General features: G+C 48.6%; 2 protein-coding genes across 3 annotated transcripts; one reads left to right on the top strand and one right to left on the bottom strand.

Annotated features, from left to right (window-relative positions):
- Positions 1-202: 202 nt before the first annotated feature.
- On the bottom strand, positions 203-23,927 carry LOC128823039 (zinc finger protein 501-like). 2 transcript variants are annotated; one of them, XM_054005069.1, is made up of 5 exons: positions 23,496-23,927; positions 22,360-22,469; positions 11,696-11,822; positions 2,392-2,505; positions 203-2,023 (listed from the first exon to the last, which is right to left on the bottom strand). In XM_054005069.1, the coding sequence occupies exons 2-5, from the start codon at positions 22,438-22,440 to the stop codon at positions 921-923; spliced, it is 1,425 nt and encodes a 474-aa protein (XP_053861044.1). In that variant the 5' UTR covers positions 22,441-22,469; positions 23,496-23,927; the 3' UTR covers positions 203-920. The 2 variants fall into 2 exon arrangements, with proteins under 2 accessions (XP_053861044.1, XP_053861045.1); XM_054005070.1 differs by having other exon boundaries at positions 203-1,984; positions 23,496-23,926.
- On the top strand, positions 2,519-6,552 carry LOC128823081 (arginine and glutamate-rich protein 1-like). The gene is made up of 2 exons (XM_054005166.1): positions 2,519-4,983; positions 5,936-6,552. The coding sequence occupies exons 1-2, from the start codon at positions 4,455-4,457 to the stop codon at positions 6,358-6,360; spliced, it is 954 nt and encodes a 317-aa protein (XP_053861141.1). The 5' UTR covers positions 2,519-4,454; the 3' UTR covers positions 6,361-6,552.
- Positions 23,928-24,033: the final 106 nt, after the last annotated feature.

Here is a 24,033-nt window from a genome sequence, read left to right as displayed (position 1 = left end):
ACCGCAAGTCTCACAAGCAATCTCCTTAGACACTCCAGTTTCCCAGTACTCCTAGCAGTGCCACTCATTATGGGGACAAATGGTTATGAAAACCAATACCCCAGTAAAAGAAAAAGGTTCTCCTGATCCCAAAGGACCAAGCCCCAGACCCAGGTCAATATACAAATCAGGTCTTACCCACAAATCACGCGGTTGCCAATCCTTTAGAATCTAAAATCTAAAGGTTTATTCATAAAAGGAAAAAGATAGAGATGAGAGTTAGAATTGGTTAAATGGAATCAATTACATACAGTAATGGCAAAGTTCTTGGTTCAGGCTTGCAGCAGCGATGGAATAAACTGCAGGTTCAAATCAAGTCTCTGGAATACATCCTCCACTGGGATGGGTCCTCAGTCCTTTGTTCAAAGCTTCAGCTTGTAGCAAAGTTCCTCCAGAGGTAAGAAGCAGGATTGAAGACAAGATGGAGATGAGGCATCAGCCTTATATAGTCTTTTCCAGGTGTAAGAACACCTCTTTGTTCTTACTGTGGAAAATTACAGCAAAATGGATTCTGGAGTCACATGGGCCAGTCCCTGCATACTTTGCTGAGTTACAAGGCGTATCTGCCTTCTCTCAATGGGTCCATTGTATAGCTGATGGTCCTTAATGGGCCATCAAGCAGGCTAGGCAGAGCTAACACCAGTTTGTCTGGGATGTCACCCAGCAGCATAGCATAAGTTTGAAATACAGACAGTATAGAGCCAATATTCATAACTTCAACTACAAAAGTGATACACACATATAGACAGCATAATCATAACCAGTAAACCATAACCTTGTCTTAGACACCCCATTTGACCCCCTTTATACAAGATTTGCGTGCCACTACAGGACCTTGGTTGCAGCAATGATCTATATGGTCCCAGATTATATCAATAACGTCACACTCCTGTGTGGATTCTACAATGTCTGATAAGTTTTGACCGTTCATAGAAACTTTTCCCGCACTCAGAGCATGTGTAGGGTTTCTCTCCTGTGTGGATTCTACAATGTCTGATAAGTTTTGACCGTTCATTGAAACTTTTCCCGCACTCAGAGCATGTGTAGGGCATCTCTCCAGTGTGGATTTTCTGATGTCTGATAAGGTCTGAGTTCCAACTGAAGCTTTTCCTGCACTCAGAGCACATGTAGGACACCTCTCCTGTGGGGATTCTCTGATGTCTGATAAGGTGAGAGCTCTGACGGAAGTTTCTCCCACACTCAGAGCACGTGTAGGGCAGCTCACCTGTGTGGATTCTCTGATGTCTGATAAGGTGTGAGCTCCGACGGAAGTGTCTCCCACACTCAGAGCACGTGTAGGGCATCTCACCTGTGTGGATTCTCTGATGTCGGATAAGGTCTGAGCTCTGATTGAAGCTTTTCCCACACTCAGAGCATGTGTAGGGCATCTCTCCTGTGTGGATTCTCTGATGTCTGATAAGGTCTGAGCTTTGATTGAAGCTTTTCCCACACTCAGAGCATGTGTAGCGCATCTCTCCTGTGTGGATTCTGCAATGTGTAATAAGGTGAGAGCGCTCATTGAAGTTTTTCCCGCATTCAGAGCACGTGTAGGGCTTCTCACCTGTGTGGATTCTGCAATGTGTGATAAGGTGTGAGCGCTCATAGAAGCTTTTTCCGCACTCAGAGCACATATATGGTGTCTCTCCTTTGTGGATTCTCTGATGTCTGATAAGGTTTGAGCGCCTATTGAAGCTTTTCCCACACTCAGAGCACATGTAGCGTGTCTCTTCCAAGTTGATTCTGTCATGTGTTATAAAGTCTGAGTGGCTACTGAAGTTTCTCTCTGGCCTCCCTTGAGTCTCACAGACTTTTGCTTTTTCTTGGAGTGCACAACTCCTGGAAACACTAGCTTTGGATCTTCCTGATAACGTTCCATGTGGTTCTACTTGCTCAGCATCTTCCTGCTGGGGTTTCTCCTCCTCATTCTCACTCACCATCCCATCACCTGATAGGAGACACAGAGAATCCAGACATAGGTCACTCCCTGCACCAGAAAGAAAGGACATCTCAGACAGAGGAAAGTAAAAAGGGATGAACAAACCAAAATATGTGTGGGAGAGATCAAACCTATCAGGAGCTAATTTTCCCCAAAACCATTCCCCAGAGGAGAGAGGAGGGGATCAGTTTTGGTTCACATCTCACCAGAACACTCAGGGAAAGTGAGATCAGGGAGGGACCTGCTGCCAGTTGTCAGTCAGAATAGGAGGGAAGCCATGAGTGACGTCTGCCATAATGATTCCACATCTGCAGAGAACAATCCTGAACTTGAAGAGCTCACAGGGTCTTAGTAGGGCATCCCAAATGTTTCCTGTATTCCTAAAGAGTTTTGAGTTGGTTTAACCAATTCCTCACCTGTGCAGGCAGCTCTCAGGAGCACTTCTTTCTCAGAGCCCTTGAGGGCAGGGACCCACGGCTCTTCCCCTCGTTCCAGGTGTGAGATCACATCAGGTTTGGAAACTGGAAACCCTACTCCAGGCAATGAAAACAAGGGAGGTCAGTGGAATTTGTGCGATATTTGTCACAAAGAATATTCCATGGTTTTAACCCCAGCTCATTTTAAAGCAGTAACATCCCAAGGCCAGCTTCCTTGGCTCAAAGTGGCAGGAGAGTTATTATTATGATTCATATTTACTAACTTAGTACCTAAGGACCAACTAACAATGGGTCCCCATTGTGCTAGGCAAAGTACAACAGAGAATAGTAGATGGCCCATGCCCTGAAGAATTTACAGTGTAAATAGACAAGACAGACACAAAATGGGGGGAAGGGGTAGAACCCACTGTTAGAATAGTGATATTCAGGCTTTCCTGTAAAGCCTATACCTTAAGAACTTAGGTGCATTTTTATCACTTAGCTACTTACAGGGGTATAAAAACAAAGAATCGAAATCACAGTCTGCCTGTGTCTGGGCCTTGTCTCACTAGGAGAGTCTGACGCCTTGTTCTTAGGCTAAGGCCTTTGGCTAAGCAGCAGGGGCAGCCATAAGCTGGGAAGCGTATGGTCACATCCTCACATCCCAAACAAGTCACACTGAAATAAGGTGCTATTGGGCTGTTAGGAATACGATCCTGTCCAGATAGTGCCCATCACCACCAGATAAAGAAACAGACCTTAAGATGGTTAAAGAAAACTTAGTTTGATAGCATCCTGTCTGGCAAGAAATCACTTATTAATGGTTGTGGTTGTGAAACCCACATTTGTATTTTGTTTTATCTTTATGGCCACCACTTTTACATGGTTCATTAGTCTGGTTCTCTAATTGTTTCTGTTTGCTGTATAATTAATTTTGCTAGATGCAAGTTAATTAGGGTAGTGGGATATAATTGGTTAGAGAATTATGTTACAACATGTTAGAATTGGTTAGTTAAATTTCAGTACAATGATTGGTTAAGGTATAGCTGAGAATATTATTATATAAACACGGTCAAACAGGAAGGGGAAGGGAAATTGGAATCATGTTTGTTAAGGGGGGGGAAAGGGAACAGGGAACGGGGATGCAGGTAAAGCTCAGCAGCATTAGAGCTGGGAAGGGGGACACGGGGTAAACAAACTATATCAGTGTATCGAGATAAGCCCGACTGGTGTGAAGGGCTTCAGAATATGCTTGCTTGGAAACTAACCCCAATAAACATCGCATTGTCTGCGCTTCAGACTTCTCGTGTTTTGCTGCTCGCTGTCTGCCTGACAAGAACCAGTGAAGTGGGAGAGTGAAGGGAAAGCCCTCTAACAAAACTGGCATGACCTGATAACCAAAAGGTAAGCCTTTAAGGAAGGATTTAATACATTTTGGAACTGATCCGGGATTTCCACGAGGACTGATGAGGTTGCAATGGTAAATAAACATTTAGATCCTTTTCTTGTTTTATATCTTTTCCCCATAAGGCTTAACCTCTGACACACTGTCATGGAAGAACAGGATCTGTGCAATGCCCTGGCTTTTAAACAGTCCTTGGGAGGTGCCCCTTCAGTGCACTAGACCCCCCCTAGGGGTCCCACTCTTCCAGAAGGATAGGCCATGTAGCTTCAGCACCTGAGGCCTGGTCTACACTACGACTTTAATTCGGTTTTATCAGCGTTAATTCGAATTTACCCTGCAACCGTCCACTCAACGACGCCATTTATTTCGAAATAAAGGGCCCTTTAAATCGATTTCTGAACTCCACCCCGACGAGCAGAGTAGTGCCAAAATCGATTTTAACATTTCGAATTAGGGATAGTGTGGCCGTAATTCGATGGTATTGGCCTCCGGGAGCTATCCCACAGTGCATCATTGTGACCGCTCTGGACAGCAATCTAAACTCGGATGCACTGTCCAGGTAGACAGGAAAAGCCCCGCGAACATTTGAATTTCATTTCCTGTTTGCCCAGCGTGGAGAGCACAGGTGACCACAGATAGCTCATCAGCACAGGTAACCATGCAGGCCAATAATCGAAAAAGAGCACCAGCATGGACCGTGAGGGAGGTACTGGATCTGATCGCTATATGGGGAGAGGATTCAGTGCTAGCAGAACTTCGTTCTAAAAGACGAAATGCCAAAACTTTTGAAAAAATCTCCAAGGGCATGATGGAGAGAGGCCACAATAGGGACTCAGATCAGTGCCGCATGAAAGTCAAGGAGCTCAGACAAGCCTATCAAAAAACAAAGGAGGCAAACGGTCGCTCTGGGTCAGAGCCGCGGACATGCCGCTTCTACGCCGAGCTGCATGCAATTCTAGGGGGGGCCACCACCACTACCCCACCTGTGATCGTGGATTCCGGGTCGGGGATAGTCTCATCAGCGACACCTGAGGATTCTGCCGATGGGAGAGAGGAGGAGGAGGAGGAGCTTGCAGAGAGCACACAGCACTCCGTTCTCCCCAACAGCCAGGATCTTTTTATCACCCTGACTGAAGTACCCTCCCAACCCAGTATCCAAGACCATGACCCCATGGAAGGGACCTCAGGTGAGTTTACCTTTTAAAATATAAAACTTGTTTTAAAAGCAAACGGTTTTTAATGATTACTTTGCCCTGAGGACTTGGGATGCATTCGCGGCCAGTTCAGCTACTGGAAAAGTCTGTTAACGTGTCTGGGGATGGAGCGGAAATCCTCCAGGGACATTTCCATGAAGCTCTCCTGGAGGTACTCCAAAAGCCTTGCCACAAGGTTTCTGGGCAGTGCATCCTTATTCCGTCCTCCATGGTAGGACACTTGACCACGCCATGCTTGCAGCAAGTAATCTGGTATCATTGCCTGACAAAGCCTGGCAGCGTATGGTCCCGGTGTTTGCTGGCATTCAAGCAACATCCGTTCTTTATCTTGTTGTGTAATCCTCAGGAGAGTGATATCACTCATGGTAACCTGGTTGAAATACGGGAACATAATTAAGGGGACAGAGGTGGCCGTTCCTACTGGGCTGTTTGCCTGTGGCGGAAAATAAATCCTTCCCTGCAGTTAGCCAAGCGCAGATGGGAAATTGGCCCTGAGCTTTTCGCGTTTGGCTAGCAGGGATCTTCCCTGCAAGCAGCCACGCGGTGGGGGGAGGGGTACAGCGATCATCCCAGAGAATTCATGGCGGGAGGGGGGGGTGGTTAGTTTGTTTTCTGCTGCTGCTGAATGTTAACAGAAAAACTGCAGGACTCTACGGGCTTTGCTTGGTATGTGGGAAAGGAGGGCGCAGAAGCCGTAAGACAATGGCTTACCATGGCCGCATGCAAGCCGAATTCTGTTGCCCGGACCTGTGATCTCTAGCAGCAAAGCCACAGGCACTCAGTATTAAGAGGCAAAATGCGACCTTGCACAGAAATCACATGTGCTATGTAATGTGAATAGTGTTGGTCACCGTGAAAGAGTATAAGCATTGTTCTGCAAAATGTATCTTTTTAAACAATTCTCTCTTTTTTCCCCTCCCTACAGCAGCTGCAAATTCCTCAAGCCTCCCTCCTCCATCCCGAAGGCTATCACAGATAAGGCGTCGTAAAAAGAAGACGCGAGACGAGATGTTTGCAGAAATTATGGAATCCAGCCGCAGTGACAGAGCTCATCTGAATGAGTGGAAGGAAACAGTTTCAAAGTATAGGAAAGAAGCCAGTGAACGTGAGGACAGGAGGGACCAACGTGAGGACAGGAGGGACCAACGTGAGGAGAGGAGAGACGCTCGAGATGAGAGGTGGCGGCAGGAAGATCAGAGGAGGCAGGATGCAACGCTGGGGCTGCTGCGTGAGCAAACAGACATGCTCCGGCGTCTGGTGGAGCTTCAGGAACGGCTGCAGGAAAACAGACTGCCGCTACAGCCCCTGTACCCCCCCCATGTTCCATGTCCTCCTCACCCAGACGTGTAAGAACGCGAGGGGGGGGGAGGCTCCGTACACCTTCCCATTCCACCCCAGTGGACAGCCCAAGCAAAAGGCTGTCATTTTTTTAACCTTTTTTTAGTGGCCTTTTCCTTCCCACCGATCCTCCTCCCAAATCCCACCCGGGTTCCCTCCCTCTTTTTCTAATCTATTAATAAAGAATAAATGATTTTTAAATGATAGTGACTTTATTTGGTTTGAAAGCAAGCTGGGGGAAGGGGGAGGGTGGGTTCCTTACAGAAAATGAGTCAATAAAGGGGGCAGGTTTTCATGAAGGAGAAACAAACAGATATTTCACACTGTAGCCTGGCCAGTCATGAAACTGGTTTTCAAAGCTTCTCTGATGCACAGCGCTTCCTGGTGTGCTCTTCTAATCGCCCTGGTGTCTGGCTGCGCGTAATCAGCAGCCAGGCGATTTGCCTCAGCCTCCCACCCCGCCATAAAGGTCTCCCCCTTACTTTCACAGAGATTGTGGAGCACGCAGCAAGCAGAAATAACAATGGGGAGATTTCTTTGGCTGAGGTCAGAGCGAGTCAATAATGAACGCCAGCGACCTTTTAAACGGCCAAATGCACATTCTACAACCATTCTGCACTTGCTCAGCCTGTAGTTGAACAGCTCCTGACTCGTGTCCAGGCTGCCTGTGTATGGCTTCATGAGCCATGGCATTAAGGGGTAGGCTGGGTCCCCAAGAATAACTATTGGCATTTCAACATCCCCAACGGTTATTTTCTGGTCCGGGAAGTAAGTCCCTTGCTGCAGCCCTTTAAACAGAGTAGTGTTCCTGAAGACGCGAGCGTCATGAACCCTTCCCGCCCAGCCCGCGTTGATGTTGGTGAAACGTCCCTTGTGATCCACAAGTGCTTGCAGCACCATTGAAAAGTACCCCTTGCGGTTTATGTACTCGGTGGCTTGGTGCTCCGGTGCCAAGATAGGGATATGGGTTCCATCTATCGCCCCACCTCAGTTAGGGAATCCCATTGCAGCAAAGCCATCCACTATGGCCTGCACATTTCCCAGAGTCACTAACTTTCGTAGCAGCACCTGAGTGATTGCTTTGGCTACTTGCATCACAGCAGCCCCCACAGTAGATTTGCCCACTCCAAATTGATTCCTGACTGACCGGTAGCTGTCTGGCATTGCAAGCTTCCACAGGGCTATCGCCACGCGCTTCTCAACTGTGAGGGCTGCTCTCATCTTGGTATTCTGGCGTTTCAGGGCAGGGGACAGCAAGTCACAAAGTTCCATGAAAGTGCCCTTACGCATGCGAAAGTTCCGCAGCCACTGGGAATCATCCCACACCTGCAACACTATGCGGTCCCACCAGTCTGTGCTTGTTTCCCTTGCCCAGAATCGGCGTTCCATGGATAGAACCTGCCCCATTAACAACATGATCTCCAAAGCACCGGGGCCCGTGGTTTCACATAATTCTGTGTCCGTGTCCATGTCCATGTCCTCATCATGCTTGTCGCTGCACTGCCACTGCCGCTGCCTCCTCGCCTCGTTTTTCTGGTCCTGGCTCAGCATAAACTCCACGAGAACGCGTGAGGTGTTTACAATGTTCATGACTGCTGTCTTGAGCTGAGCGGGCTCCATGCTTGCCGTGGTATGGAGTCTGCAGTGTTCACCCAGGAAAAAAGGCGCGAAATGGTTGTCTGCCATCCGTTGCTTTCATGCAGGGAGGGAGGGAGGAGGTGAGGCTGTACCCAGAACCACCTGCGATGATGTTTTTTGTCCTATCAGGCACTGGGATCTCAACCCAGAATTCCAATGGGCGCGGGAGACTGCGAGAACTATGGGATAGCTATGGGATAGCTACCCACAGTGCAACGCTGCAGAAATCGACGCTAGCCCCGGTACTTGGACGCACACCGCCAAATTAATGTGCTTAGTGTGGCCGCATACATTTCGACTTTATACAATCTGTTTCCCAAATTCGAATTATATAAATTCGGATTAATCCTGTAGTGTAGACATACCCTGAGACTGAGGCCTGGTCTACACTACCCTGAGCCTCTGACTTCAACACTCCTATTTCAACCTGTGACCTCTGCCAGCAGGTCCAGCTGAATGACACTCCTATTCAAAGACTGTTCCTCAGTCAATGCACAGAGCAAATGTTTGCTGTGACACTGGGCAGACTTTGAAAACATAGCAGGGTTTATTAGTCAACTGAAACACAGCATTGGAAAGTCCTTAGATTAGGACAGGGAAGCAAAGAAGACAATATAGTCCATATTGGCCAATCCCCTTGAGCCATGCTGCTGTAGAAAATGCTTTGGTTTCCTTTTACTGTGTCTGTCCATTTGTCTTCACTCCAGTAGAGCATCCTGCATCTGCGAGCCCAGTTCTTCCTGCTCCCAAAAACATAACAAGTCCATGTATGCTTCACTCAGCCAAGCGGAGATCCTCCCATGGACAGGTGACAATTATTCCCTTGTCTCTGTTGCGTATTCCATTGATGAAGGTTGGTCCCAGACAGTCCTTAATGACCCATTCATACCACTCCATGACATCTATGTGACAAAACACCTCATCTCTCCTGCTCTTTATAATCATAGCAATACCAATCACAGAGGGAAACTGAGGTGCATATTGGCATCATACAAGTATTACCAAAATTCCCACCTCTATCACACACACACACACACACACTGCTCACAGCCCTTGGAGAGAAAGAAAAGCACAGGAACTGGATGTTAGTCCAGTGAACACAGTGGAGGACAAGCTGCAATCCTCAAACCCTAGTCAAAAAGGAGAGGCGTGTGGGTCCCTACCCATAGAGAGGGGCTGGCTAGAGGCCTTATATCTGAGAGGGCATTCCTTGAGCAGACCATGGAGGCAGGTCAAAGGCTTAGCTACCCCAGAACTGTGACATTGCAAATGCACATTTTGGGGAATTAGGAAATCTAGTGACTCAGGTGTAGTGGGAGGGAGAATTAAACTCCCACAGCGTGTGGAGATGGCTGGGGAATTAAACACTAAAATTCAGGAGCAACAGCCTCTAATTCTTCCAGAAAAGGAGAATGTAAGAAACAAGAACTGGGCCACACAACCTCAGGAGGGACAGGCTCGAAGGTCAAAGGAACCTGGATGGAAGACAGCTTGTGGCTGCTGTGGATGGGGAGAGGGGGGACAAGACTCTCTCCAAACTCTGACTCCTGTTGACCCCGACCTGATTTTATGATCTATGACCTAGTCACATGTCTTGTGGGCAATTTCATACTCGCTAGAGGTAAAATGTCATTATCAGAGTATTGCGTATTAGCTTGGAACATGCATGGAGGGGCAAGGAGGTGAACATAAATAAATGGGTTATTAAGGGCAGGGACTACACTACAGCTGGGATCAAAGCTCTGAGATAGATCCAGTGGTTGATGTAGCGGGTCTAGTAAAGATCCGCCAAATCGACTGCAGATCACTCTCCAATCGACCTGTGTACTCTACCCCTGATGAGAAGAGTAAAGTAAGTAGACCCTGTGGTAACTCGACCTAAGTTACATCGACTCCAGCTACATTATTCATGTATCTGGAGTTGTGTAGCGTAGGTCAACTTACTGCGGTAGTGTAGACATAGCCTAAGCTTGCTACAGTTCAGGGCCTTATATTAGGTTGAGGCTTTGTGGGAGTAGTTATGCTGAAGTCTGGGATTTACCTGAATAGGCCTAAGGAGAGAATCCCAGGTCAGATATTTTGCAACCTCATTTTGAGAGACTAACGAGGAACCACAAACAGGTGCAATATGCCACAGGATTCTGAAAGAAGGAAGTTTGGGGCGGGCTTTAACAATTAGGTTAGTATGCAGTATGTCAGCAATTGGACCACATTTATTGGAATTATTAATAAATAAGTGATGTAAATCATGAGTATTAATGCTTGATGCTTAATTATGGACTTCCCAAAGGCCACATATGGGTTGGGGCAGCTATTGACATTATTGTAATCAGAGTAAAGGAGCAGATAGGGTATATAGCCATCCTATTACCATAGGGAAGCGGATAAAATACCTCTCCTAATTACCATTTTTTCATTTTGCTGGGTCCGCAAGACAGTGTAATCTGAAGCAGGAACTCCCTTCTGATGGGCTCCCTTGCCCCTTGATCTTTGCTTCCAATGGTGTCCATAACTTGTAAGTACACACAGTGCAAGACCCTCTTTACTATACTTATCTTAGTCTATCGTTATGTGTATTGATCCTTGCCTATGATTTCAATTATAACTGTCTGTATTAAATCAAGTTTCTATGTTTTTCACCAAATTTCATCTTCTCAATTAACTATGAGTAGCCATGTACAAGGGCAAGTTGTACCCTAATATGTAATCTTATAGGTGTAAAAATTGTACAGGCTACACTACCAGCCTGTGATATCATCAACAAAGTGCCCATTTGTGCCTGGGTAGGGGCCCTGCTATGGGAGGGAGAAATGCAGAAAGGACTCAGGATCGGTGGCCAGGGTCGCTGTGCATAGATATGCGGAGCTTATACGGGGAGGGGGGTAATGAGTGGGAGATGGAGGTCAAGAGTTAAAATAATAATATTTGGTAGGAAATGTATAATAAAGTGAAACTGAACAGAAATAAAACTTGAGTGTAGGCTCTAAAGTGACAAGGCTTTGGTAGGGATTTGGGGCTAATGGTCTGGGATCCCCCACAGCTCTACATCCCCAAATCTCTCCTCCCTTCCATTGACCCACCCAGCCCACTTCCTGGGTGCCCTCCCTCCACACTACACTCCCCTTCTTTCCATTACTCTCAGACATCACCACCTCCCGGCACCTTGGCAGCTTCCTGTGTTCTCTCCTCGTCTCTCACTACCTCATCCCTCTCTGCTGCTTCTTAGCTCTAACCCGCACACAACCTCCCCATGTCCTAGCACCCCAGAATTATCTCCTCCCCCTTTTCCTCCCCTCCCACAGCTCTGTTCTCCCTTCACCCGTGGGGTCCTGAATGGCAACATTATACGCTCTCCTATCAAAAGTTGAGCTCATATGACTTTCACACAAGCCATGAATGAGTCATACACCAATTTACTCAATCTAGAATTCTACAGGCAGCATATTTTCCTCTTAAAATGAAGAAAAGGCATGAATGCTAGTTATTAATGCAGCCAATAAGGATACTTTAAATGCAATTTTAAAATGACTGATGACACCAAAAAGGCACATATCCAAAAATTATACTAGTTGGTGGGAGATAAGGCAAAAAAAGGGGGGCTAGGAAACTTGTCAACACTTGTATGACAAATAAAGTTATAACGTTATTACTATTCAGGTTCTTTAGAGACCCCATAGCTTCTAATAACCAAGGGGACAGGACTCCTTACCCAGCAAGACCACCGTCTCATAGTTCTCCTGCATGACATCCCTGTAGAGGGCTCTCTGAGTGGGGTCCAGCAGAGCCCCCTCTCCACTGGTGGAATACACAGCCACGTCCTCGAAGGTCACCAGCCCCTGAAAGAGGAAGAGTCCGACACTCAGTACCTGCTACCCCAGTCACAACCCCACCACTTATGGGGGAAAGGAGCCAATCAAATGGAAGCTTTGGGTGGCTCACAATCAGGAGTCCCAACCCCACAATGCTCAGAGCATCCAGAAAACCCCAGTGTGAGGGGGGGAAAAGAGAGAGCTCCTTGTCTCTCCAGCAGATCCATCACACAGCTACTAGCCAGAGACTCATACAGGAGATGAAGGCCCTAGCAGGATGCAGGGAGAGCTCACTGGTAGAAAGCCCAATGCTGTTCTCATTGTGAAGAACTGGACAGGGCCAGCCTTAGTGGTGGGCAGACTACATGACTGTCCAGGGGGGCCTTGCTGAGGGGGTTTCTCTAGCAGGGGTGTCCTATCTCTCCTCTCCCCACTTCTCTTCAGCTGTCTGCCGCTGTAAGGGTATGTCAACACTACGAGAGTAGTTCGATTTTACTTAAATCGGATTTTTGGAATCGATATTGCAAAGTCGAACGTGTGTGTCCACACTAAGGACAGTAATTCGACTTTGTGAGTCCACAGTAACGGGGAAAGCGTCGACATTGGAAGCGGTGCACTGTGGGCAGCTATCCCACAGTTCCCGCAGTCCCCGCTGCCCATTGGAATTCTGGGTGGAGCCGCAAATGCCTTCTGCATAAAAAAAATGTCTCGAGGGTGCTTTTGGGTAACTGTCGTCATCCGTCCATCACTCCCGCCCTCCCTCCCTGAAAGCGCCGGCGGGAAATCAGTTCGCGCACTTTTCTAGTCAGTGACAGCGCGGACGCCACAGCACTGCGAGCATGGAGCACGCTGCGACCATCGCTGCAGTTGTGGCCGCTCTCAACGCCTCGCAGCTTATCATCCACCTTTCCCTGAGGCAGATGCAGATAAGTCAGGCGAGGCTACGGCACCGCGGTGAGGGCCTGAAGTCTGAGAGTAGCACAGACCTCTCAGAAAGCACGGGACCCAGCGCCGAGGACATCACGGTGGCAATGGGTCATGTTGATGCTGTAGAACGGCGATTCTGGGCCCGGGAAACAAGCACGGACTGGTGGGACCGCATAGTGCTGCAGGTCTGGGTTGAATCCCAGTGGCTGCGAAACTTTCGCATGCAGAAGGGAACTTTCCTTGAACTTTGTGAGTTGCTGTCCCCTGCCCTGAAGCGCAAGGACACCCGGATGCGAGCAGCCCTGACTGTCCAGAAGTGAGTGGCCATAGCCCTCTGGAAGCTTGCAACGCCAGACAGCTACCGGTCAGTCGCGAACCACTTTGGCGTGGGCAAATCTACCGTGGGGGTTGTTGTGATGCAAGTAGCCAAGGCAATCGTTGATGTACTGCTGTCAAAGGTAGTGACCCTGGGAAACGTGGAGGCGATCATAGATGGCTTCGCAGCGATGGGATTCCCAAACTGCGGTGGGGCCATAGATGGAACTCACATCCCTATCCTGGCACCGGACCACCAGGCCAGCCAGTACATTAACAGAAAGGGCTACTTTTCCATGGTGCTGCAAGCACTGGTGGACCACAGGGGACGTTTTACGAACATCTACGTCGGATGGCCGGGCAAGGTTCATGACGCTCGTGTTTTCAGGAACTCTGGTCTGTTTAGACGGCTGCAGCAAGGTATTTACTTCCCGGACCACAAAATAACTCTTGGGGATGTGGAGATGCCTATAGTGATCCTCGGGGACCCAGCCTACCCGCTAATGCCCTGGCTCATGAAGCCCTATACTGGCGCCCTGGACAGTGAAAAAGAACTCTTCAACTACCGGCTGAGCAAGTGCAGAATGGTGGTGGAGTGTGCTTTTGGCCATCTCAAGGGGAGATGGAGAAGCTTACTGACTCGCTGTGATCTCAGCGAAACCAATATCCCCATTGTTATAGCAGCTTGCTGTGTGCTCCACAATCTCTGTGAGAGCAAGGGAGAGACCTTTATGGCGGGGTGGGAGGTTGAGGCAAATAGCCTGGCTTCTGATTACGCCCAGCCAGACAGTCGGGTGATTAGAAGAGACCAGCGGGACGCGCTGTGCATCCGGGAGGCTTTGAAAGCTAGGTTCCTGACTGAGCAGGGTAACCTGTGACTGTAAAGTTTGTGTACAGAGAAGCTGAACCTGCCCCCGTTTCTTTACCCAGTTAATGTTGACTATCCTCTCCAGTTACATACCCCCTTCTCCCCCCCTTCCAACACACGTTTCGAAATAAAATCACTTCTACTTTGTTAATGAACACCGTTGTCTTTATTACTGTTTTCGCGGGAATGTTTTAAAACTGGGATGTAGACTGTGGTGGGGAGCGGGTGTAGTGTAGTGACGCAAATGAAGCTTCTAAACTCCAGGATTGACAGGCTCCGCTGTGGTGGACTGGTTGTTTCAACGGAGCCTGTCACCCCTCCTGATCGGGACTGTGTGTATGGGGGGGGCGATGTGACTTTGTGGCAGGGGGAGGATGGTTACAAATCCCCTGCTGCGTGGCTCTGTGATCCAGGATAAGGACAGCCGCTTAAGATCTGTAACTGCCCTCCCCCGCCACAAAGTCACAGAGCAACCCACCCCCCACCACAGAACATGAAAACCACCTCCCAGACTGACCAGGATAACTAGTGACTGCACTGTGTATGTGCCCTGCTGCTGGACCTGCCCCCGCCTATGTACCCTGCCAAAGGTGACTGTCCTGTCAAATTACCAACCCCCTTCCCCCACCTTCCCCCCCTCCTCCAAAAGAACATGATGGAAACAGTAATTAACAGAAACGTATTTTTTATTATCAACTACACATGGAACTGGGAGGTGAAACTTGGACGGGGGCTTGTGTGAGGCGGGAAGGAAAGAACTTGTCAAATTTTGGGGAATGAGAGCCTTCTGCTACTAGAGCTCTCTGCAGGGGTGGAGTGAGAGTTAGCATGGACTCTGCCGCCTCTCCTTCTTTGCACTTTGGGTGAGGTGGGTATGGGACTTGGTGGCGGGGGAGGGCGGTTAGAGATGGACTGCAGCGTGGCTCTGTCCTCCTGCCTCCGTTCCTGCAGAACATCCACAAGGCGCCGGAGCGTGTCCGTTTGCTCCCTCATTAGTCCAAGCAGCGTTTGAGTCGCCTGCTGGTCTTCCTGCCGCCACCTCTCCTCCCGATCCATGTTTGCTTGGTGCATTTGGGACAAGTTCTCCCGCCATTGGGTCTGCTGTGCTGCCTGGGCTCGGGAGCAGGCCATAAGCTCCGAGAACATGTCCTCCCGTGTCCTCTTCTTCCTACGCCTAATCTGCGCTAGCCTCTGGGAGTGTGATGCCAGGCTAGGTTGTGAGACAGTCGCAGATGTGGCTGTGGGAATGGGAAAAAGGGAGTGAATTCCTCAGAAAGATAAATGTAGTTGTGAACAAAGAACATAGTCTTTCTCTGTGAACAAGACCATGCACAGCACCTATCACATGCGCACTCAGCACAAGGTCGAATTCTCGGCCTTCGCATTCAGTGCCTGGGGTCTTGCACAGCAGATTTGAGAAGCGGGGCAGGACACCGGAATTTCTGTAGCAGGCAGACATGGTAAGCCGTAGACTTGTGGCAGCTTAAAACTTTAATATTAGCACTGGCCTCATTTCACATTGAAAGCAATGTCAGTCCCTGCTGCCAGCAATCCGGCAAGCAGAAACTCTGCCCCTGTCCCACCCCCTCGCGATCCCTGTAGGCTGCCCCTCTCCCACTTCCACTGAGTGGCCGCAAACCAGCGGTTACAGTTCTGTAAAGGAACGGGCAAGCAGTCCCAACAGTAACATTCCCCTACCTAATTCAAAGCAGGTCACCATGAGCGACATCACCCTCATGAGGATCTCCGACAGCGAGAAAGAAAGAATGCTTCGGGAAAGCCTCCAAAGACCAGGGCCGTATGCCGCCCTGCTGTGCAGAGCAATGATCCCTGAGTACTTGATTGTCTCGTGGCGCGGCAACGTGTCATACTACGGAGGACCCAATAAGGCCACTCTCCCCAGGAACCTGATGCAACGGCTTTCCAATTACCTCCAGGAGAGCTTCCTCGAGATGTCCCAGGAGGATTACTGCTCTATCCCCGGACATATAGACTGCATTTTACTCTAGCTGCACTGGCAGTGACTAAAAAGTAGAGCGGCTTGGGCAGAACAATCATGCTAAACCGGACATTGTTAGATTTTTTTTCAATAGTTGCACTGCCCAGGACTAAAATGTTAAGCGCCTAGGGCAAACTAATCATGAGAAACCCATTGTTGTTATTCTTAATATTCCTGTTCTGTTAAAAATAAATGTTTAGATGTTTTAAACACTTACTGGCTGATCCTTCCCCAGATTCTGTGTCCGGGTTAACAGCTGGGGACGGTTGGTAGGGGATCTCTGTAAGGGTGATGAAGAGATCCTGGCTGTCGGGGAAATCAGCGTTGTAAGCGCTGTCGACTGCCTCGTCCTCCTCATCTCCTTCCTCATCTTCCCCATCTGCTAACATGTCCGAGGAACCGGCCGTGGACAATATCCCATCCTCAGAGTCCACGGTCAGTGGTGGGGTAGTGGTGGCGGCCGCACCTAGGATGGAATGCAGTGCCTCGTAGAAACGGGATGTCTGGGGATGGGATCCGGAGCGTCCGTTTGCCTCTTTGGTCTTCTGGTAGCCTTGTCTCAGCTCCTTGATTTTCACACGGCACTGCGTTGCATCCCGGCTGTATCCTCTCTCTGACATGTTGTGACGTTATTGACATAAACTGGGACCGTCTAGATCATTGTTGCAACCAAGGTCCTGTAGTGGCACCCAAATCTTGTATAAAGGGGAAATGGGGTGTCTAGGACAAGGTTATGGTTTACTGGTTATGATTATGCTGTCTATATGTGTGTATCAGTTTTGTAGTTAAAGTTATGAATATTGGCTCTATACTGTCTGTATGGCAAACTTATGCTATGCTTCTGGGTGACGTCCCAGACAAGCTGAGATTAGCTCTGCCTAGCCTGCTTGATGGCCCATTAAGGACCATCAGCTGTACAATGGACCCATTGAGAGAAGGCAGATATGCCTTGTAACTCAGCGAAGTATGCAGGGACTGGCCCATGTGACTCCAGACCCCATTTGGCTGTAATTTTCCACAGTAAGAACAAGGAGGTGTTCTTACACCTGGAAAAGACTATATAAGGCTGATGCCTCATCTCCATCTTGTCTTCAATCCTGCTTCATACCTCTGGAGGAACTTTGCTACACTGAAGCTCTGAACAAAGGACTGAGGACCCATCCCAGCGGGGGATGTATTCCAGAGACTTGATTTGAACCTGCAGTTTATTCCATCGTTGCTGCAAGCCTGAACCAAGAACTTTGCCATTACTATATGTAATTGATTCCATTTAACCAATTCTAACTCTCATCTCTATCTTTTTCCTTTTATGAATAAACCTTTAGATTTTAGATTCTGAAGGATTGGCAACAGCGTGATTTGTGGGTAAGATCTGATTTGTATATTGACCTGGGTCTGGGGCTTGGTCCTTTGGGATCAGGAGAACCTTTTTCTTTTACTGGGGTATTGGTTTTCATAACCATTTGTCCCCATAACGAGTGGCACTGGTGGTAATACTGGGAAACTGGAGTGTCTAAGGAGATTGCTTGTGAGACTTGCGGTTAGCCAGTGGGGTGAGACCGAAGTCCTCCTAGTCTGGCTGGTTTGCTTTGCCTTAGAGGTGGAAAAAAACCCAGCCTTGGGCTGTAACTGCCCTATTTGAGCAATTTGTCCTGAGTTGGCACTCTCAGTTGGGTTCCACCAGAACTGCATTGTCACAGTGGCATAGTCGTGCTTGGATCCACAGAACCAGGTCAAATAAGCTTTGGGTCAGAACCCCACACCATCCAAATTTGAATTTTGGGATTAAGAGTTTTGTTGGTTAAAGAGCTGCTGCAATGGCTGAGCAAAGAGCATATGAGGGACTTGGCAAAAAAGCCCTGGAAAAGTTGTGTTCAGAAAAGAGGATAAGCTTTAGAAAGAAAGCTACAAATCAAGAACAGAGAAATCTGTTAATAGCCAGTGATCAGGGGGCAAGAGCACAGCCCTTACCTGAGGCTGCAGAAGATGCAGAAAAAATTAGGATGCAAAGGGTGCTTTTCCTGTGTGGCTGGTCAGAGCATCCGAGCTCAGACTGCTGTTCAGAGCGTCAACAGAGTGGTGCACTGTGGGATAGCTCCCGGAGCTATTAGCGTCGATTTCCATCCACACCTAGCCTAATTCGACATGGCCAGGTCGAATTTAGCGCTACTCGTCGGGGAGGAGTACAGAAGTCGAATTAAAGAGACCTCTATGTCGAACTAAATAGCTTTGTTGTGTGGACGGGTGCAGGGTTAATTCGATGTAACGGCGCTAACTTCGACATAAATGCCTAGTGTAGACTAGGACTAACTGTTCCTGCAGCCCTGCCCCCATCCCCCACTTGGAGCTGCCTCTGGCCAAGCTCCTCCCAGGAGCCTTCTGTGTGCGTGTGTGTGGGGGGGTTTGCTGATGTCGGGGTGGCTCCACCCTCCTGCCTCTGTGCCCAGTCTCTGCTGAGCTGAGGTGGGAGGAGAAGATTCTCTGCTGCTGCCCCTGGGTCAGGAGTGGGAGCTGCTGCGTGAATGAGCCTTCAGACTAGTGAGTGCCACTCTGCTAAAAGTGACAGCGTGCTGTGTCTCACACTTCCCCAACACACACACACACTCACCGCACAATACACATTTCAATTACTGTTATTACTTCTTTTTGCTTCCTCTCAAAATGAGCAAAGTACATATATTCTCTGTAATTTTATTCTTCCACATTCGTTCAGGATTACAGTGCTGTTATTTTAGCTTTTTAACTGGTCTGTGCTTTGCATAATTTTATTTCTGTCTTATGCTTAAATTCAATTCTTTGAGTAACGAGTTCTACAATGTCTAACCTGGCCCGGCTGGAGTAATTATCATTATTACTGTTATTACCGTATTGGGCTTTGTCATTCATTATTTAAAATGGTACTATCAAATAATAGAATGTCAATTTTGCATGTACTTGCCTCAGCAGTGCTTGTTTTAAAAAAAATTAGGTAAACTCAAAACTTCAGACACTGCAGATGCAGATCACTTATCTTCAAATTGGATTTTTAGGCCTTGGCTACACTGGTGCTGTACAGCCCTGCAACTTGCTGCGCTCAGGGGTGTGAAAACGCCCCCCCCAAGTGCAGCGAGTGCAGCACTGTAAAGCACCAGTGTAATCAACGCCTGCAGTACTGCATGCTCGCTCGCAGTGCTGCAAGCTACTCCCCTCGGAGAGGTGGAGTACATACAGTGTAGCAAGAGAGCTCTCGCAGCGCTGGTGGCGCGACTACACTTGTGCTTCCCAGCGCTGCCCCGGCTGTGAATTCTCAAGTGTAGCTGAGGCCTTAGTTTGTGAGGAAGTAGGGAGTGGGGAGGGTTGACCTGGGGATGTTGCAGGGGAATTTTACTGGTACTGTCTACATTGGTGATGGGATATCAAGGTGTGACTTCACTTGAGGGATGATAGCTGAGCATGTAACCTGAGCCCAGATGGGGACGGGGCCAGGTGACACCTTCGGCCTGGGGAAACTGGACAAAGGCTGGAGGAGGAGCCGGGGCGTGGCTGGAGGTGACGGCTCGAGGGGGCTTTTCAGTTTGGAGCTGGCTGGAAAATGGAGGGAGGCCAGAACCCGGGTCTGGCTCCCTACCCCCCCAAGATGAACCTGACCAAGGGGTCCTGCTGTCTATACCTACAAACTCTGTTTTGGACCGTGTTCCTGTCGTCTAATAAACCTTCTGTTTTACTGGCTGGCTGAGAGTCACAGTGAATCGCAGGAAGTGGGGGAGGTGCAGGGCCCTGTCTCCCCCAAACTTCATGATATAGTTATATCTGGAAAGTAACTTACAATGTCTATGAAAATAAATGCAGTTCCAAGTATGATACTAATAGCAATGATGGAATAAAATTGTAGTGAGTCACATACATGATTGTGATCAGTAAACATAAATGCCAAAATAACTAGAAAAATAAATTCCCGTTCTTAATAAAAGAGAAAAAAATAATCACGTATATAAAATTAAGTAAATATGTTTTCAGTGGAGTGAAAAACAATTGACTAAAACAGAGGAGATAATGGCAATAACACAGAGTGTGTCTGTTAAGTAAAATCTGCTTACTTTCTCTAGTTTTATTTCTCTCTACTAAAGACAGGGTGCAAAGTATCAAACTTGTGTTTCTGATACCTGCATCAAAGCTCCAGAACTGATACTTCAAGGTTTAGGATAGGGAATATCTTGCTGTTTTCGCTCCTGATTGTTCTAAATTTACTTTTAAATTTAATATGTGGCTGTAATTGGAGTCAGTATAGATTGATCTTTCTTTATATGACAATTAGATACAGTGCTCATCAGTGAATTTCTAAGTTATTTTCTGCAAAAAACCCTACAGTTTTCATGTGCCTCCATAGCCCCTGGAATCACAGTTAAAGTTGCCCTCCTCCCCAAAATCTGAAATGGCCCCTGGGGAGCCAGGAGCGGCCACAGGGCGGCAGGATATCTGGGGCTCCAGCAAAATGCGCCTGAGAGCGCAAAGCCCGTTTTGAGCTGCAGGCAGAATGCCGGGCACCACGAGACACAGCAGCAGTGTAGAAGTAAGGGTGGGAATGGCAGCCAATTATTTTAGTTTACCGTTCGTTCATTTATTGTGTGGTGTTATAAATAACTAACACATTATGTCATATAGAATCATCATATGCTAAATAGAGAATAGATTGATCGGTATGTAGTGAGAATAATCATATATTAGGTATCTAAGTAAATAGGGTTGAAACGCCAGGCCTGTAGGCTGAGACCTGCAGGATTTTAGCTTAGCTGTTTTAGGCCTTGGAGCTAAGAATTGCGGATATAATTAAATGACTGAGGAATAACACGATACTCTAAGATTATGAGAAAAGAGGTGTCAAGTGGTAACAGAGTGAAAAATTAGCTGGAAGATTAATTTTCAATAAAAAAATTCTGTAAAGTCACCTCTGTTTTCAAATGTGCTTTAACCACAGAATACAGGTGGTGTGTCAATGCTAATGAGGTATAATCAGCATCACATTATAAAAAGGGGGTGCCCAGAGCAGGAAAATTGAGCTCCCTATGGGAAATTCAAGCAGGAACCATTCCTCTACTGATGATCAATCCATGAGAGACTCATCAGACCCTAATAGTATTGTTAAAGATGTGAGTAGATCTAGTTTTGTAACTTTTGCAAAAGTCTTTATAGAATCTCTATATGCTTGGGTAGTCATAATTTAAATTGTAACTTTAATAAAACTTGTAAAACCGACTAGACCTTGTACTTGTGAATGTCTGTGTGGTCACTACCCTTGGTCTTTATGTGTTCCTAGAGACTACATTTGAAGCAAGTAGCAGAGGCTACTTTCACTCTGTTAAGTTTCACACTGTAGCCACCAGAGACGAACAGATGGTGGTGTAATACCACATTACAAAATGCACTTTAAATAAAATAAAAGGCTACACAATACACCATATACCAGGCCACCTTTACTTCTGCGCTGCTGCTGGCGGTGGCATTGCCTTCAGAGCTGGGCACTTGGCCAGCAGCTGCTGCTTTGAGGCCGCCCCACCAGTGCTGAATTTGTGCTAGGGCTGAGCTCTGGCACTTCTTTCAATACAAATTAAGGACTAGAGGGAGCGATTGGGGTCTGGACATGGTGGTGGGGAGCCCGTGAGGGCCAGGGGGATGGGGGGCACCAAAATACAAGTTCATCCAAGGCACCATTTTCTCTAAGGCCAGCTCTGGAGCTGGATATGGAGGAGGGTCATATTCCCTAAAGGAATGGTTCTCAACCAGGGGTCCCTGGACCTCTGAGGGACTGCGAGCAGGTTTCAGGGAGTCTTCCAAGTAGAGCAGTGTTAGACTCGCTTGGGCCCAGGGCAGAAAGCACAGACCTCACTGCCTGGGACCGAAGCCTGAGGCCATGAGCCCTGCCACCAGTGGCTGAAGCCAAAGCTTGAACAATTAGTTTTGCAGGGGGCCCTGTCACATGGGCCCCCAGGCAATTGCCCTGGTTTCCAACCCTGGCCTTTATATGCAGAAAACCATGCATATGCCGGGCAGTTGAGTTTTTATATCACATTGAGGGGCCTTAGAAAGAAAAAGGTTAAAAACCCCTCCCTAAGCCTTACTGGTGGGTGCCCCCTCTATATCTCATAGCAGCCGCTGGTTAATCAGGTCAGGCTCCAGCACTGGGATTCTGGTCCATTTTCCTAGTCCCACCTAGGTGGGTTGTTTCCCGTTCCACAAATTAGGGCATTTCCACCTTCTAACCTCATGGGTCCCTTCCTAGAATGTAAGCCACATATTAAACAAGTCCCAACAGGTTTGCTACACCCTGGCCTCCTCCCATTCTCCACCCTGTGAATTTTTTGGCATACTCCAACCTCCAAACCAGACTGCCCAAACCTCCCACCTCCTGTGTATTTGCTGTCCCTCTCCCTCCAGCAGGAATCCACCAGCAACACCCCCCGCCCCCCTATAATCCCTACCTGAACTGGTTCCACCGCAGCCATTTCTCTTTCCTGTCCCATGAGAGGATATGATGAGGTGGAGCAAAACATGGACGTCATCCTGCAGCCTGGCAGGGCGAGAAGGGCAACTGTGGAGGTTTCAGAACAGGCTTTAGTTAATTTCACCTCAGGATTCCCCCAGGATCTTTCCCTGCAGAGACACATCCCAGATTCTGCCATGCTGGAAACATGCATGATCTCTTTATTACAGGTAGACCTGGCCCCTCCTGCCAGGCTAAGCCCACAGAGAGATTTTTCAGCCTCCCCAGTAATAAAGTCTCTGAACAAAATGTTAGAAAGGAACAGAACCAAAGGGTCTGTGCAGGCTCCATGGGGACACTGGCTCCTCCCTTTCCCTCCTGTTCAGCCATGCCCTGTTTCTGGCAGAGAACGGCCACCCCATCTCCACCCCAGAGGCAGCCATGTCTGTGGGCTCCCCCAAACAGCACCTACTAACTACCACCCACTTTGGGGGAATGACACAGGACAGCAAATTCCCACCTAAACAAGGACAAATTGCTTCAGATAAAATGGGTTGGGTTAACATCCCAAATCTGAGGAGAATTTAAATGGCAATTTGAGAATTACAGAGGAAATTGGGCAAAATAAGAGAATAGAGAGTCCGTTTTAGGGAAAACGAGGGAATCTCCTTGGATTTTATAGCCATATGTGGTAAGGGGAGAGAAAAGGGAAAGAACTAGAGAGAATTGTTTCAGTATTTGAGAGGGAAGTGGCACGAACAGTAAAAGGATGGAAATATCTCACCCCCCGACTCACACACATTTCTCCCCCTGGATTTTCCTAGCTGCACAGAGCACGTTCAATCCCCCACGTGTCCCACTGCCCTTCCCCTCCCTGCAACTCCGGCTTCTCCCCTCCTTTCCCTTCCCGGGCCCCATTCTCTGTCCCCACCGGAATCTCAGCGGTGCCTGGGGCAGACCCTGGCTGCAGCGGAGAACAGCAGCTCCGCTATCGCTCAGGCAGCTCCAGGGCTGCTGGCAGCACATGTACAACCAGGGAGCAGATCCCCGGGGGCTGCAACTGCTGCGGATCCCTTGGGCAGAGAGTCACTTTCCTGCCCCTCCCCCGCACTTCCCCCGGGGTCTCTCACTCACTTGGAGTCTCTGGCGCCGGAGCTGATGGTGACAGAGTCCGGGGCTCTAGGAGGCTGGTTCCCCTGGAGAACGTCCCAGCTCGCCCGGCGCGGCAGGGAAGGAGCTTTAATGACGAGATCTCCCCCGCACAGACCCCGGGGAGCAGCAGCTGACCAGCCCGGGCTCCCGGATCACACAAGGCAACAACAGAGTTCGGTCTGTGCCAGAGCCCCGCCCCCAGGAGCTGCCCCCCACCCCTGGGTTTTGTTCTCCCGGCTCCTGCCTCCTTCTTCCCAGCAGCCACCGCTCCCAGCTGCTCCCTTCCTGTGTCTTGCAAATACCACCCCGGGGCGGGATGCAGCGCTCGCTGGGGCTGTCTCCAGTGGATGAAGTTGCCTGCATCTCTGCCTACCTGGGCAGCGGGGAAACAAGATGGGAGCAAACAAAGAAGAACTGCTTGCTTGCGGGGCGGGGGGTTGTACCAGAGGGAGTCAAAAGAAGTTGGGCAGCAGAGGCTAAGGGAAATTGAGGGGAACCCCTGTGGGTGTCCCAATGTTGG

This window comes from Malaclemys terrapin, chromosome 15, assembly GCF_027887155.1.
Source record: "Malaclemys terrapin pileata isolate rMalTer1 chromosome 15, rMalTer1.hap1, whole genome shotgun sequence".
NCBI lineage: Eukaryota > Metazoa > Chordata > Testudines > Emydidae > Malaclemys > Malaclemys terrapin.
This window is presented reverse-complemented; position numbering and strand designations above follow the sequence as displayed.